Source organism: Oryctolagus cuniculus, chromosome 12, assembly GCF_964237555.1.
Source record: "Oryctolagus cuniculus chromosome 12, mOryCun1.1, whole genome shotgun sequence".
In the NCBI taxonomy this organism is placed as follows: domain Eukaryota; kingdom Metazoa; phylum Chordata; class Mammalia; order Lagomorpha; family Leporidae; genus Oryctolagus; species Oryctolagus cuniculus.
In genome coordinates this window covers 88,360,979-88,373,073 of record NC_091443.1, presented here as the reverse complement: position 1 = coordinate 88,373,073, position 12,095 = coordinate 88,360,979, and the positions used below count along the sequence as shown (strand labels likewise).

Below are 12,095 nucleotides of genomic sequence, written 5' to 3'. Positions count from 1 at the left end.
GGAAGACCTTCTGTCCTGGTTAACTCCCCAAAGGCCCACAATAGCCAAGCTGAAGCTGAGAGCCAGAAATTCCCATGCAAGTTTCCCATGTGAGTGGCAAGGACTCAAGTCCTTGAGCCATCACTGCTGCCTCCCAGGTGTGCATGAGCAGGAAGCTGGAGCCGGGAGCAGAGGTGGACTTGAACCCTGGCGCTCTGCTATGGGTTGTGGGCAGCCCAGGCTGCATCTTGACCGCTGTGCCGCATGCACCCCCGGACTCAGTCTTAATATTTATTTATTTATTTATTTATTTGAAAGGCAGAGTGATAAAGACACAGACCGGTATCTTCATATACTGGTTCACTCCCCAAATGGCTACAATGGCTAGGACTGGGCCAGACTGAAACCAGGAACCTGGAATTCTGGGTCTCCCACGTGGGTAGCAGGGGCCCAAATACCTGAGCCGTCCTCCACTGCTTTCCCAGACACATTAGCAGGGAACTGGAACTGGTGCTCATATGGGATGCCAGCCGGCGTCACGAGTGGTGGCTGAACCCATAGCACTGCAGTGCCAGCCCCTGGACTCCTGATCTTAATTCAACCCTCAGATTTGCCTGGAAGGGGAGGGGGTCAAATGGGAACTCAGGTCCACGTTCCTGCCTTCCCCCACCCCAGCCTGCAGTTCTGTCCCAACAGAGCCGAAGGCTGGGGGCTGGGTGGGCACCCGCGTGATGGAGAAATGGGACAGAGTGTTGGGAGCGGTAGGCCTGGGCCAGAGAGCCCTGGTAGTAAGACCCCCAACAGGGCTGTGAGGGAGTTGCCAGCCTCCCCTAGCCCCAGTGCTCTCTGCCAGCATCTCCCACCCTCCAGGGACCAGCGGAGGTGTGGGAATGAACCAGTGTCCTCCAGGACCCGCTGCGCCCCAGCCCTGTCCCCGCAGAGCTTCCGCAGGGCAGGTCTGGGAGGAGGCCTGCAGAGCCACTGGGGCCTGAGTTCAGCAGGTGTTTTAACTGCACCTCGGAGAGCCACATCCGACCCCCACAATGAGCCTGGCCAATAAAGGCTCGAGTTTATAGGCTTCATAAACATTTTATTGGAGAAATCAAGGCCTCAATTACCCGGCAGCCTCTTCCAACTGACAGCTCGGCTGTTGGGGCCTCTGGGAAGCCCCCAGGCAGAAGGAAGATAGAAGAGCGCCCCCTACACCCCAGACACCCTCATGCATAAATCAAGCCTTGCACGGTCTTCCTCTCCTCCCTGGGGGCTTGGGGCTCCACCCCTGAGTGTCCGAGCCCCGCCCCCGCAGAGGGAAGGCCGACACCTGTCCCTGGACCTCCCCTCCACCTGCCTGCTCTCCCATAACCACTCGGCTGCCTTTTCACACAGGATGCTACCCTTTTCCCTCAACAGAGAGGGGGTTGTTTACTGTTTGCCAAGGGTGGCTAAGCACTGGACAGTCTGTGTCATTTCTCGTTCTGGCATATGAAGGGCACACGAGGGTGAAAGCAGAGATCCTGAGCGATTCCGCTGCTGGCCCAGGGCACGTGGCTCATGATAGGTGGGGGTCTCAGGCGGTCCCTCCAGAGGTTCTGCACCCCTGTCGTCCCGAGGGGCGGGGTGGGGGATCCTCTCTGCGTGCAAGGGGATAGCCTTAGTGTGGGATCACCCGTGGGTCACTGGTCTCTGAGGCCCCCAGCCCAGCTGGGGCAGCTCTGTTCTATTGATGAAGACAGAGAGGTGGTTCCTCTCTGGTGGCGCAGCCAGGAAGACGGAAGACAGCTGGGAGCCTGTGGCCCACACCAGCGCTGTCGGGCTGAGTTTTCTGTGCTGGGTGAAGTTATTCCGTGGGCAGTGACCCATCATGCAGCCAGGAGCCGCTTGTGCTTGCTGCGCATCTGGAGTGTGGCTTGTGAGTGAGGAACTGAATGTCACATGGGGCTGGCGGCCACTCTGTTGGGCAGTGCAGAGAGGGGACCGGGCCATGGCTGAAGCTTACTCCAGGGCCTCCAGTGAGAGAAGGCCCTGTGAGCTCAGACACAGCTCAGGGGGAGGATCTGAGAATGGCTGAAGGAGCAGCTCCAGGCTCCAGGCCTCTGAATGTCATGTCACATCAGAGGTGACATCAGAAGCGTTTCTTAGGGGACAACCCGGACACAAGTGCTTGAGGGCTGTTGTGTGAAGAATGACTTTGTTGGTGTCATCTGGAGCCAGCCGGTGAGCGTGTAATGTAAGCCGCATAGGTAATTCCAGATGTTCTAGGAGTCACATTTACAACAACCAAGTGAGGTTAAACTTTAATAAAACATTTTCTTTTACCTACTATATCCAAAGTATTACCATTTCAACATATCACTATTTAAAAATCATTAAGAAGATTTGTATGTTTTTTGAGGGGGCTAAGTCTTTGAAATCCAACGTATTATCATTTCAACTTGTCATCAGTATTTTAAAAAATATTTTAAATTAAATTATTGATCCTTTCCAATTATTTTTTTACTATGGTAAAATGTGCATAATATAAAATGTACTATCTTAGTCATTTTAAAAATTATTTATTTAGGGCCAGTGTTGTGGTGTAGTGGCTTGAGCCGTCACTTGTGACACCAGCATCCTGTACCACAGTGCTAGTTTCAGGCCTGGCTACTCTGCTTCCAATTCAGCTCCCCACTAATGCACCTGGGAAGGCAGCAGAAGATGGCCCCAGTGCTAAGGCCTCTGCACCCACGTGGGAGGTCGGATTGGAGTTCCTAGCTCTAGGCTTCAGCCTGGCCCAGACCTCATCATTATGGATGCTTAGGGAATGAACCAGCAGATGGATGATCTCTCTTCCTCCCTCTCATTCAAATTTGTAAAAATTATTTATTTATTGGCCGGCGCCGCGGCTCACTAGGCTAATCCTCTGCCTAGCGGCGCCGGCACACCGGGTTCTAGTCCCGGTCGGGGCGCTGGATTCTGTCCCAGTTGCCCCTCTTCCAGGCCAGCCCTCTGCTGTGGCCAGGGAGTGCAGTGGAGGATGGCCCAGGTGCTTGGGCCCTGCACCCCATGGGAGACCAGGAGAAGCACCTGGCTCCTGGCTCCTGCCATCGGATCAGCGCGGTGCGCCGGCCGCAGCGCGCCAGCCGCGGCGGCCATTGGAGGGTGAACCAACGGCAAAAAAGGAAGACCTTTCTCTCTGTCTCTCTCACTGTCCACTCTGCCTGTCAAAAAAAAAATTATTTATTTATTAAAAATATGTCTTAAAACACATTTTAATGTATTTGAAAGGCAGAAAGGGAGAAGGGGAGAGAGAGAGAAACAGATATCTTCCATCTGCTGGTTCACTCCCCAAAAGTCCACAACAACCAGGAATTCAACCTGGGTTTCCCAAGTGGTTGGCAGGGACCCGAGTGCTTGCTCCATCACCTGCCACTCCCCAGGATGTACGTTAGCAGGAAGCTGGAGTGGAAGTGAAGTTGGTACTCAAACCCAGATACTGCTATGTGGGATGTGCATTTCCCAAGAAAGGTCATAACCTCTGTACCAAATGCCCCTGCACTCTATGAGAAGCCGAGAGAGAGAGAGAGAGAGAGAGAGAGCGCTCCCCCATCTGCTGGTTCACTCCCCGAATGCTGGCGAAAGCTGGGGCTAGGTCACGCTGAAAGCAAGAACCCAGAACTCAATCTGGGTGTCTCGCATGCTTGGCAAGGACCCACGTACTTGTGCCATCTCCTCCTGCCTCCCAGGGTTTGCATCAGCAGGAAGCTATAATCGAAAGTATAGCTGGGGGGCTGGCACTGTAGCGTAGTGGGTAAAGCCACTGCCTGCAGTGCCAGCATCCCATGTGGGCTCCGGTTCGAGTCCTGGTAGCTCTACTTCTGATCCTTGCTCTCTGCTATGGCCTGGGAAGGCAGTGGAAGATGGCCCAAGTCTCTGGGCCCCTGCACCCGCATGGGAGACTAGGAAGAAGCTCCTGGTTCCTGGCTTCGCATCAGCTCAGCTCTGGCCACTGTGGCCCTTTGGGGAGTGAACCAGCAGATGGAAGACCTCTCTCTCTCTCTCTTTCTCTCTCTCTCTCTCTCTCTGCCTCTCCTTCTCTCTCTGTGTAACTCTGACTTTCAAATAATAAATAAATAGTTTTTTAAAAAATCAGAGCTGGGACCCAAACATAGGCACCCTGTGTGGGAGATGGGTGTCCCAAGCAGCCTCTTAGCTGTGCTAGTTGCCTGCCCTGGCCGGTCTGGTCTAACCCTCACTGGGTACAGTTCGGGACTGTGAAGCACAGTGGCACTGCTGTGCAGCCATCACCACCAACCAACTCCAGAATTCTCTCTACCTTGCAAAACGGATGCTGTCTTTGGCAGGGGTGGACACAAGGTGGGGATCCTGGACCCACTGGCCTCTGGGAGGGTCTGTGGTTCCAGACCCCCTCTTGGAGGGCTGTACAAGGAGTGGGCAGCCAGCACCCCAGACCCCTGTGCCACACGCTTTTGCAAAGACTGTGTTTGGAACCCTCTGTGCAAACACTCCCACACATCTTTTTATCATCAGACACCGGACAGGAGTCTGGCTGCAGCCAAAGGGTGGGAGACCCGAGCTGCCTGCCCAGTGCTCTGCCCGACCCCTCGCTGCCCTCTGCGTCCCCCTGGAGCCTGTCTAATCAGATCCAGGCCTGACCTCGCCAGAGGTCCTGGGCCGGGAGGAAAGTGTCCCCTCCCCTCCCTGAGCAGCCCTAGATCTGGCTCTCAGGAGACCCCCCCTCCCCTCGGGGTGATTTATAGGGGTGTCCGGAACCGTTTCCTGCCTGTTTCTGCCGCCCCCCTCCCACACCCAGCCCTCCCACAGCCTGGCCGTACCCATGGTGGGGGCAGGGAGGGCTGGGAGATTCCTTCCCAGATCACCTGGGGACAAAGGCGCTTTCTTCCTCTTTCCCACTGTCCCCAAGCAGACACTGTCCTCCCTGTGGCTTTCTGTGGCCTCACACCCGGAGGCCCCCCAACCTCTGCATTACCTCCTCCAGCTTGAAGTGGGGGACCCGAAACTCCCCACCAGGCCAACAGATGTCAGCAGGAGAAAAAAGCTTCAGCAGCCAAAGTCACAGTGTCAGGCCACGTCCACCAACCGTGGACACAAGACCCCCGTCACCGGCCACCACCGGGGTCTCCAGCAGTGACCCATCTATGCTGTCATCAACCGCCCAGTGGCCTCTGGGATGGCGGTTCAGAGGTTCTCAGAGGTGCAGCCCTCAGCTCTGCTCACCCTGGTTTGCCCAGGGACCCTCTCCCCAGAGAGATAGTGGGAGGGACAGTGCCCCAGCTCTGTGGCCCACTAGTGCAGGCCAGGACAAAAGTGAGCCTGTGCCCACCTCACCTTTCACCCGAGGAGACTAGAGGGGGCCAACATGGCCCCAAGATCCTGTCTCCCCTGATTTCCTAAGAAAAAAATGTTGTGACTCGTGAACACGGCATGAGTGGAAGATTTTAAGGGTCCCCACCTGACTGGAGTGCACCTGCCTGGAGATTGGATGTGAATAGGGCCTGTTCATGAGAACAGGGGGCAGCAGAGCAGGGAGGGCCCTGGACCACCTGGCCCAGGCCTTCCTTGATGGCTGAGGGTACTGGTAGCTGAGGAGCTGCACACCAGGGTCTGCAGGAGGGAGGGAAGGAGGAGAGCAAGGGAGAGGGGGTCTTGGACAAAGAGGCCACACCCTCCTATTGCATCCCCCTCCTGGGACCACAGCTATACAGCTGGGCCCCCAGGGTTGGGGTCAGGGGCCATCCTCAAGGCCTGTTACCCTCCCTCCAACACGTGAGAAGAGACTGTTCCGACATGTGGTCCATTTCGGAGTCCTTTGTCCTGAGACTGTTAGAAACACCCCAGCAGGGAGCATAGGCCTCAGTTTCCCCGTCATGTATAAAGGAAGTAGCTTTGGCTTAGTTCTTTGCACACACCTTTTTAAAAAAGGTTTATTAATTTGGGGCCTGTACTGTGGCATAGAAGGTTAAGCCTCTGTCTGCCGCGCTGGCATCCCATATGGGTGCCCACTGGAGTCCAGGCTGCTCCAGAACCAGCTCCCTGCTAATGCACCTGGGGGAGCAGTGGAAGTCGGCCCAAGAGCTTGGGCCCCTGCACCCATATGGGAGACCCAGATGAAGCTCCTAGTTCATTCTCTTTGTATCTCTGACTTTTAAATAATAAATAAATAAGTTTTTTAAAAAAGGTTTAATCAGAGGAAGAAACAGAGAGAGAGAGAGATAGATCCTCCATCCACTGGTTCACTCCCCAAACGGCCATATTGGCCAGGGCTGGACCAGGCTGAAGCCAGGAGCCAAGAGGTTCTTCAGGTCTCCCACGCGGGCACAAAGACCCAAGTACTTGGACCATCTTCTACTGCTTTCCCAGGCACATTAGCAGGGAGCTGGATCAGAAATGGAGCAGCTGGGACTCGAACCAGCATCTATATGGGATGCTGGTGCTACAGACAGCAGCTTAACCTGCTGCGCCACAGTGTCAGTCCCTAACCCACACACTCCTTAAGAACATTGCTTATTTACTTATTTAAAATCCAGAGAGACAGAGACAGAGATCTTTCATCTGCTGGTTCACTTCCCAGATACCCACAATAACCAGGTCTGGGTGAGGCTGAAGGTAGGAGCCAGGCACTCCACCCAGGTTGCCCACGTGGCTGGCAGGGACCCAAGTACCTGAGCTATCACCTGCTGCCTCCCGGTGCGCGTTAGCAGGAAGCTGGAATCAGAAGCAGGGCTGAGACTCAAACCGAGGTGCTTCTATAGGGGCTTGGGCATCCCACCCCTGGTCACCCACCGAGCTACCCTGCAAGTGAAGTGCTTGGCAGAGCGGCGGCAAGTACAGCTGGTAGAGCGGCAGCACAGGGCTGTCCTGATGAAAGGGAAGTGTGGGCAGGCAAGGGCTCAGCTGCGTGTGAGGGACCCCAGGGGACCTGGGACTCCAGCTGGCCACTGCAGAGAGACCGGTTCCTCACCTGTGCTAGCCTTCCTCACCAGTGTCACAGCACATGCAGCCAAGCTATTGTCCTTTAGCGCTTTTTTTTTTTTTTTTTTTTTTTTTTTTTTTGGAGGAGGGGAATAATGGTAGAGGCCACCAGACTTCCTCCATCCTGGGCGCTCTCCCTTGTAGCTTTCTTCAGGCAGGTTCCTAGCTGCAGGCGTCTCCAAGGGACCCAGAATGGGGACTGGAAGCACAAAAGGATTTGGTTCCTTAATGAGGAGGCATCTGTAGTCAGCAGAGCCATTAGTCCCTGCCCAGGTCCCTGGGGGGCTGGCGGCTCCTCTCCAGCTGGAGGGAGGAAGGGACAGGAGGCTCCCCAGCTCCCAAATGGGCAGGGCCGTGCGGGCACAGACAGCTGACCCCAGAACCAGGGTGCCCTCTCCACTCCCCAGCCGGCATCCGGCCCTGTCTTCCTGGGGTTTGGGGCTGTGGAAGGACCCCCAGCGGCACCTCCACCCTCTCCCCTGAGCCCTGGGGCTGACTTGCAGGCCTCTGGCCTGAGACAGGACAGGTGACTTCACAGTGTTCCCTGGGGACCCTCTCATGAAGCCCGATGGGCCCCAGCTGGGACACCAGCCTCCACCTTCCACCCCAGGGCGCTGAGGTACAATGGGACACATGTGATTGATTGCCTACATAGCACCAGAATTACAGCCGTCACGGGGCTGACAGAGTCAAACCCCATCCCCAGCCACGTGGACACTCAGCCCACATACAGAGAGACATAGCCCCGCACGCACGTACAAAGAGACACACACACCCATCAGCCAACTCCCAGGAGACCCTCAGAGAGGAGGAGGCTGGGCGGGGGATTTTTATGCATGTTTATATTTAATGAACCACATGCAAATGAGATGGAGAACATGCCACAAAGGAGCCATCCCGTCCCCCCCTCCAGACCCCTGGGAACAGAATACAAAGGCTGGGCCTTCGGGCTGCCCTGGAGTCCTGAGCAGGCCTGAGACAGGGCGCGCAGGCCACGGGGAGGGCTGCCTGCCCACGCCAGGGCACCCGAGCAGGAGCAGGGCCACACTCCTGTGGGGGAGGGCTCCTCCTGGGAGGGGAGCAACTGTCCCCGCTGATGGAGTGCCCGAGGGGAGGGGCTGCCCGTGTGGACAGATGGCGAACCGCCTCCCCGCACTTGAAGCAAAGTGGATTTTAATGAAATCGCAGCCCTGATGCTGAAGCTGGGAACACGCCTGGGCGAGCCTCCACCCCGGCTTAGGGGTGGGCGGGAACACTTAACCAGCCTAAAGCTGGGGAGGGGGGACCCCAGCCCCTCTGCAGTGCAGATCCCTGAAAGGTGAGGAGGGGGCCCTGAATATTTATGACACATTGAAATGTAGATTGCGGATCTGACAGTCCTCAGAGGCCTGTCACCTCAGAGGGGTACCCCACCCTTTCGGGGGGCGCGTTGAAAAACTGCAGAAGAACGAGGGCTGGAGGGGGAGTGGGGAGGAAGGGATGTGTGCAGCGAGAGCAATGAGGAAGAACAAAAAAAGCCACTGGGGCTCAGTAACCAGGGTGTGACAAGTGGCAGTGTCCCTGCTGGGCAGCATTGGGCTTGATGGCTTGCCCTCTCTGGGTGTCAGCTTGCAGTTCTGTAAAATATGTGGAGTGTGCTCCTCCAGCCCTGTATATATATACATGGCGGGGGTGACAGGATATGGGTTGGCCTTCATGGGTCAGCTCTGGGTTGGGGGGAAACCAGTGCATCCCAGGAAGCTCCTGATAGCCCCGGGGTTTCCTTGTTAGAGATTCGCCTTCCGGAAGTTTGTCCAGATCTTTCTCAGGGTGTCCAAGCCCAGCCTATACCAAGTCCTCGGGGAAGATGCTAAGTACTGATGTGCCTCCCAAAACTGCTGTCCTGCCTCTGCCAGCTGCAGGACCCTGTGCCCCTCGGTGAGGTCATGACTCACCCACACCCCAGCCCACCCGCCCCTCGGCAGTGCACCTGACCCCGCCCACTTCTCCTCCAGCCATGTCGGACTTCCGCGTGCACCCCCAGGCCACCGTGGGAGAGGAAGGCGGCGTGGCCCGCTTCCAGTGCCAAATCCACGGGCTTCCCAAACCCCTGATCACGTGGGAGAAGGACAGAGTCCCCATCGACACGGACAACGAGAGGTTAGTGCCACGCGATACAGAGGCCCACCCATGACTCTGGCCTTGGACAAGGACTGCCTGCGGCTGAGCTCTGGCAGCTGGAGGGGACACTGGTACCCCTGCGGCTGGCTGGGCCCCGGTTCTAGGCTCGTGGATGTGGCTGTGAGGCCCATGTTCCATCTTCGTCAAGGCTGGGATTGAGGGGGCGTCCACCTGCGAGGGTGATAATGACCCCCGATGTTGAGCCAGCACCTCAATCCTGTCTCCGGTGCTGCCCGTGGCTGATGGTGCCCCTGCCCCCGACAGGTACACCTTGCTGCCCAAGGGGGTCCTGCAGATCACAGGACTGCGGGCTGAGGACAGTGGCGTCTTCCACTGTGTGGCCTCCAACATTGCCGGTGTCCGGGTCAGCCACGGGGCCAGGCTCACCGTGTCAGGTGAGTGTCCTTTGCCTCCTGACTCCTCCCGGAACTCCTCCCCCATCACTACCCACCCCACCCCACCCCGCACTTGTCAGCCAAGTGGCTGCCAAGCTCAGTATTGTTGCTGCTGTGGGCTCAGGAGTACTCTAAGGCCCAGCACCAGGCTCAGTCCCACCTGGGACTTCCTCCCGGGGGCTGCCCCAGGGCCAGCGGCAGGGCGCAGATGGAGGCCTGGGTGCTAGGCGTGAACTGGAGCCCTGACGTGTCTCTGCCTCCAGGCCCCAAAACATGGCCACTGTGTGTCCCTGCCCCCACGTGCTGGGCTGTGTGTGGGCGAGGAGGTGGGAAAGGTCCTGGCTGAAGCAGCGAGGAGCAAACCTGGCCTCTTCCTCCCAGGCTCTGGCTCCAGGGCCTACAAGGAGCCGACCATCCTCGTGGGGCCTGAGAACCTCACCCTGACCGTGCACCAGACCGCGGTGCTGGAGTGCGTCGCTACGGGCAACCCGCGCCCCATTGTGTCCTGGAGCCGCCTGGGTGAGCCTCGTGCCCGCTGCCCCTCCCGTCCCTGTCCCACCCCAACAAGGGCCAGTCTGGTCCCCTGCCCGCCCCCTCCCTGGCTCTGGGGGTAGGGGGATCTCGGAGTCCTGTTTGTTCTCTGTGGGCGTCCGTCCCCTCCCTGTGGCTGGGAGGCTGAAGTCCCCCTGCTCAGGCAGGATCGGGGGTCAAATAGGCCTGCCTGCTGCATTCCCCGGCCGCCGCCGAGGCTGGCTTAGCTCCCGGGGTTACCACGTCCAGTGCCCGTGGTCCTCCCTCACCCAGACCCCTCTACAGCCCGCCACACCCCAGCCTCTGTCCCCTCCTGTTCCCAGCTCGGCAGTCCCAGGCCCCTCAACAACCCCATCCAGTTGTCAAAGGCTCAATGTGGGCCCCCCGCCCCCAGTGTAAGTCCCACAGCCTAAATCCCTAGGCAGCTGGAGGAGAGAGATGAAGGGTGCAGATGGGCCCACATTGTCCCCGCGGAAAGGTCACGGGGGAGGGGCACTCCGGAGGGGGTGGGGTGGGGCCGCATTCAGGGGAGACTGTGCCACATTGTAGCAGCCCAGAGACCCGGCAAGGAGGGGGCAGTGCGGGATAATGGAGTAGATTTCACCACTTCAGGGACTGAATGGGGAGCTGTCTCCTTGTGGTCTGACTGCGCTAATCTGATCCTGGAGTGGGGGAGGGTCCTGTCCCTGCCGGAGGCTGGGAAGAAGCTGCCTGACCATTAGGAGGATGCACTGGGCACCGCGGGGACCATCTGGCCCAGCGTCTCCCCAGTCCGATGGGTCAAGGAGGGAGAGAAGGGTTTGGTGGTCTAACAGGTTGGGGAGCCGGAGCTAAGGGATCCTCCGACAGCAGGACTTTAGAGTACGCAGTGTTGTGAGCGACCCAGCCAGAAACTTTAAAACAGAGAGGCAAACCAGGCTGGGCACTGTTGATCAAATCTGCAGTCCCTACTTAACTGATGGAAGGGACTCCAGGGTGATGGGGTCAGAATCAAGGCCAGGGTCTCTGCTGCCTCTTCCATGCCCAGGTCTCAGAGACTGGTGGGAAGGGGCTCTCTGACGCTAGCCCTCCTTCCCCCTCCACAGATGGCCGCCCCATCGGCGTGGAAGGCATCCAGGTGTTGGGCACAGGAAACCTCATCATCTCAGACGTGAGTGTCCAGCACTCGGGCGTCTACGTCTGTGCGGCCAACAGGCCCGGCACCCGGGTGAGGAGAACAGCGCAAGGCCGGCTGGTAGTGCAAGGTATGGGCCGGCCCCCCTCCAGCCCAGGAGGCCAGGGGCTTCCCCACCGCGTCCTTCCCTGCCTCCGCAGCGGCCCTGGCCCAAGCCCAAGCCCAAGCCCAGAGCCCTGTGTCACCGCCAGTTCCCTTCCTCGCTCTGGCCCTGTGCCTGGCTGGGCCCAGGTGGAGTCTCGCCCCTGGGGAGTGGAGGATGTTCCTGATCCTGTACAGGCCCACGTGCCCGCCACGGGCTGTTGCCACCCCTCCGCTTTCCCAGGAGTAATTCCCACTTTCTGGCTTTTTGTTTGTTTTGCTTCTGAGAGGCAGAGAGACAGAAAACTCCCATCCACTGGTTCACTCCCCAAATGCCCACAGTGGCTGGGGCTGGGCCAGGCCAGGGCCAGAGCTGGGAACTCAATCCCGGTCTCCCATGTAAGTGGTAAGGACACAATTACTTGAGGTGCACATCAGCGGGAAGTGGGAACCAGGAGCGGGAGCCAGGACTCGAGCCCAGGCACTCCAGTGTGGGACACAAGGGTGCTTCACCAGTAGGCTCGATGCCCACCCCTGCTCCTACTGGCTGTCAGCTCCCTGCCCTCTGTGGTCACACGAGTCTCTCCCCCATGCACACGTGTGGGACTTCCACACTCACACATGCCTGCCTGTACACACGCAGCATGCTAGGTATTCTCACGCTGTCACACCCAGCCCTGGCCGGCCTCTGCTCTCCCAGCTCAGGGCTCTGGCAGCTGGCCGGGACATTGCACACAGTCCATCCAGCCTTCGGCCGCGGGGTTCAGCTGGCCCCACGAACTGGG

At 58.3% G+C, this 12,095-nt stretch overlaps 1 protein-coding gene across 4 annotated transcripts in view; it reads left to right on the top strand.

Moving 5' to 3' along the window:
• Nucleotides 1–12,095, top strand: part of IGDCC3 (immunoglobulin superfamily DCC subclass member 3) — a 47,974-nt gene that overhangs the window by 30,319 nt on the left and 5,560 nt on the right. For all 4 annotated transcript variants that reach the window (XR_007910145.2, XM_017347947.3, XM_002718189.5 and 1 more), the window contains exons 3-6: nt 8,964–9,108; nt 9,394–9,524; nt 9,906–10,043; nt 11,141–11,299. Coding sequence is in view for 3 of the 4 variants with exons in the window: in XM_017347947.3 (XP_017203436.1) it covers nt 8,964–9,108; nt 9,394–9,524; nt 9,906–10,043; nt 11,141–11,299 (573 nt within the window). In the remaining variant the exon portion in view is untranslated. The remainder of the gene's footprint in view (nt 1–8,963; nt 9,109–9,393; nt 9,525–9,905; nt 10,044–11,140; nt 11,300–12,095) is intronic.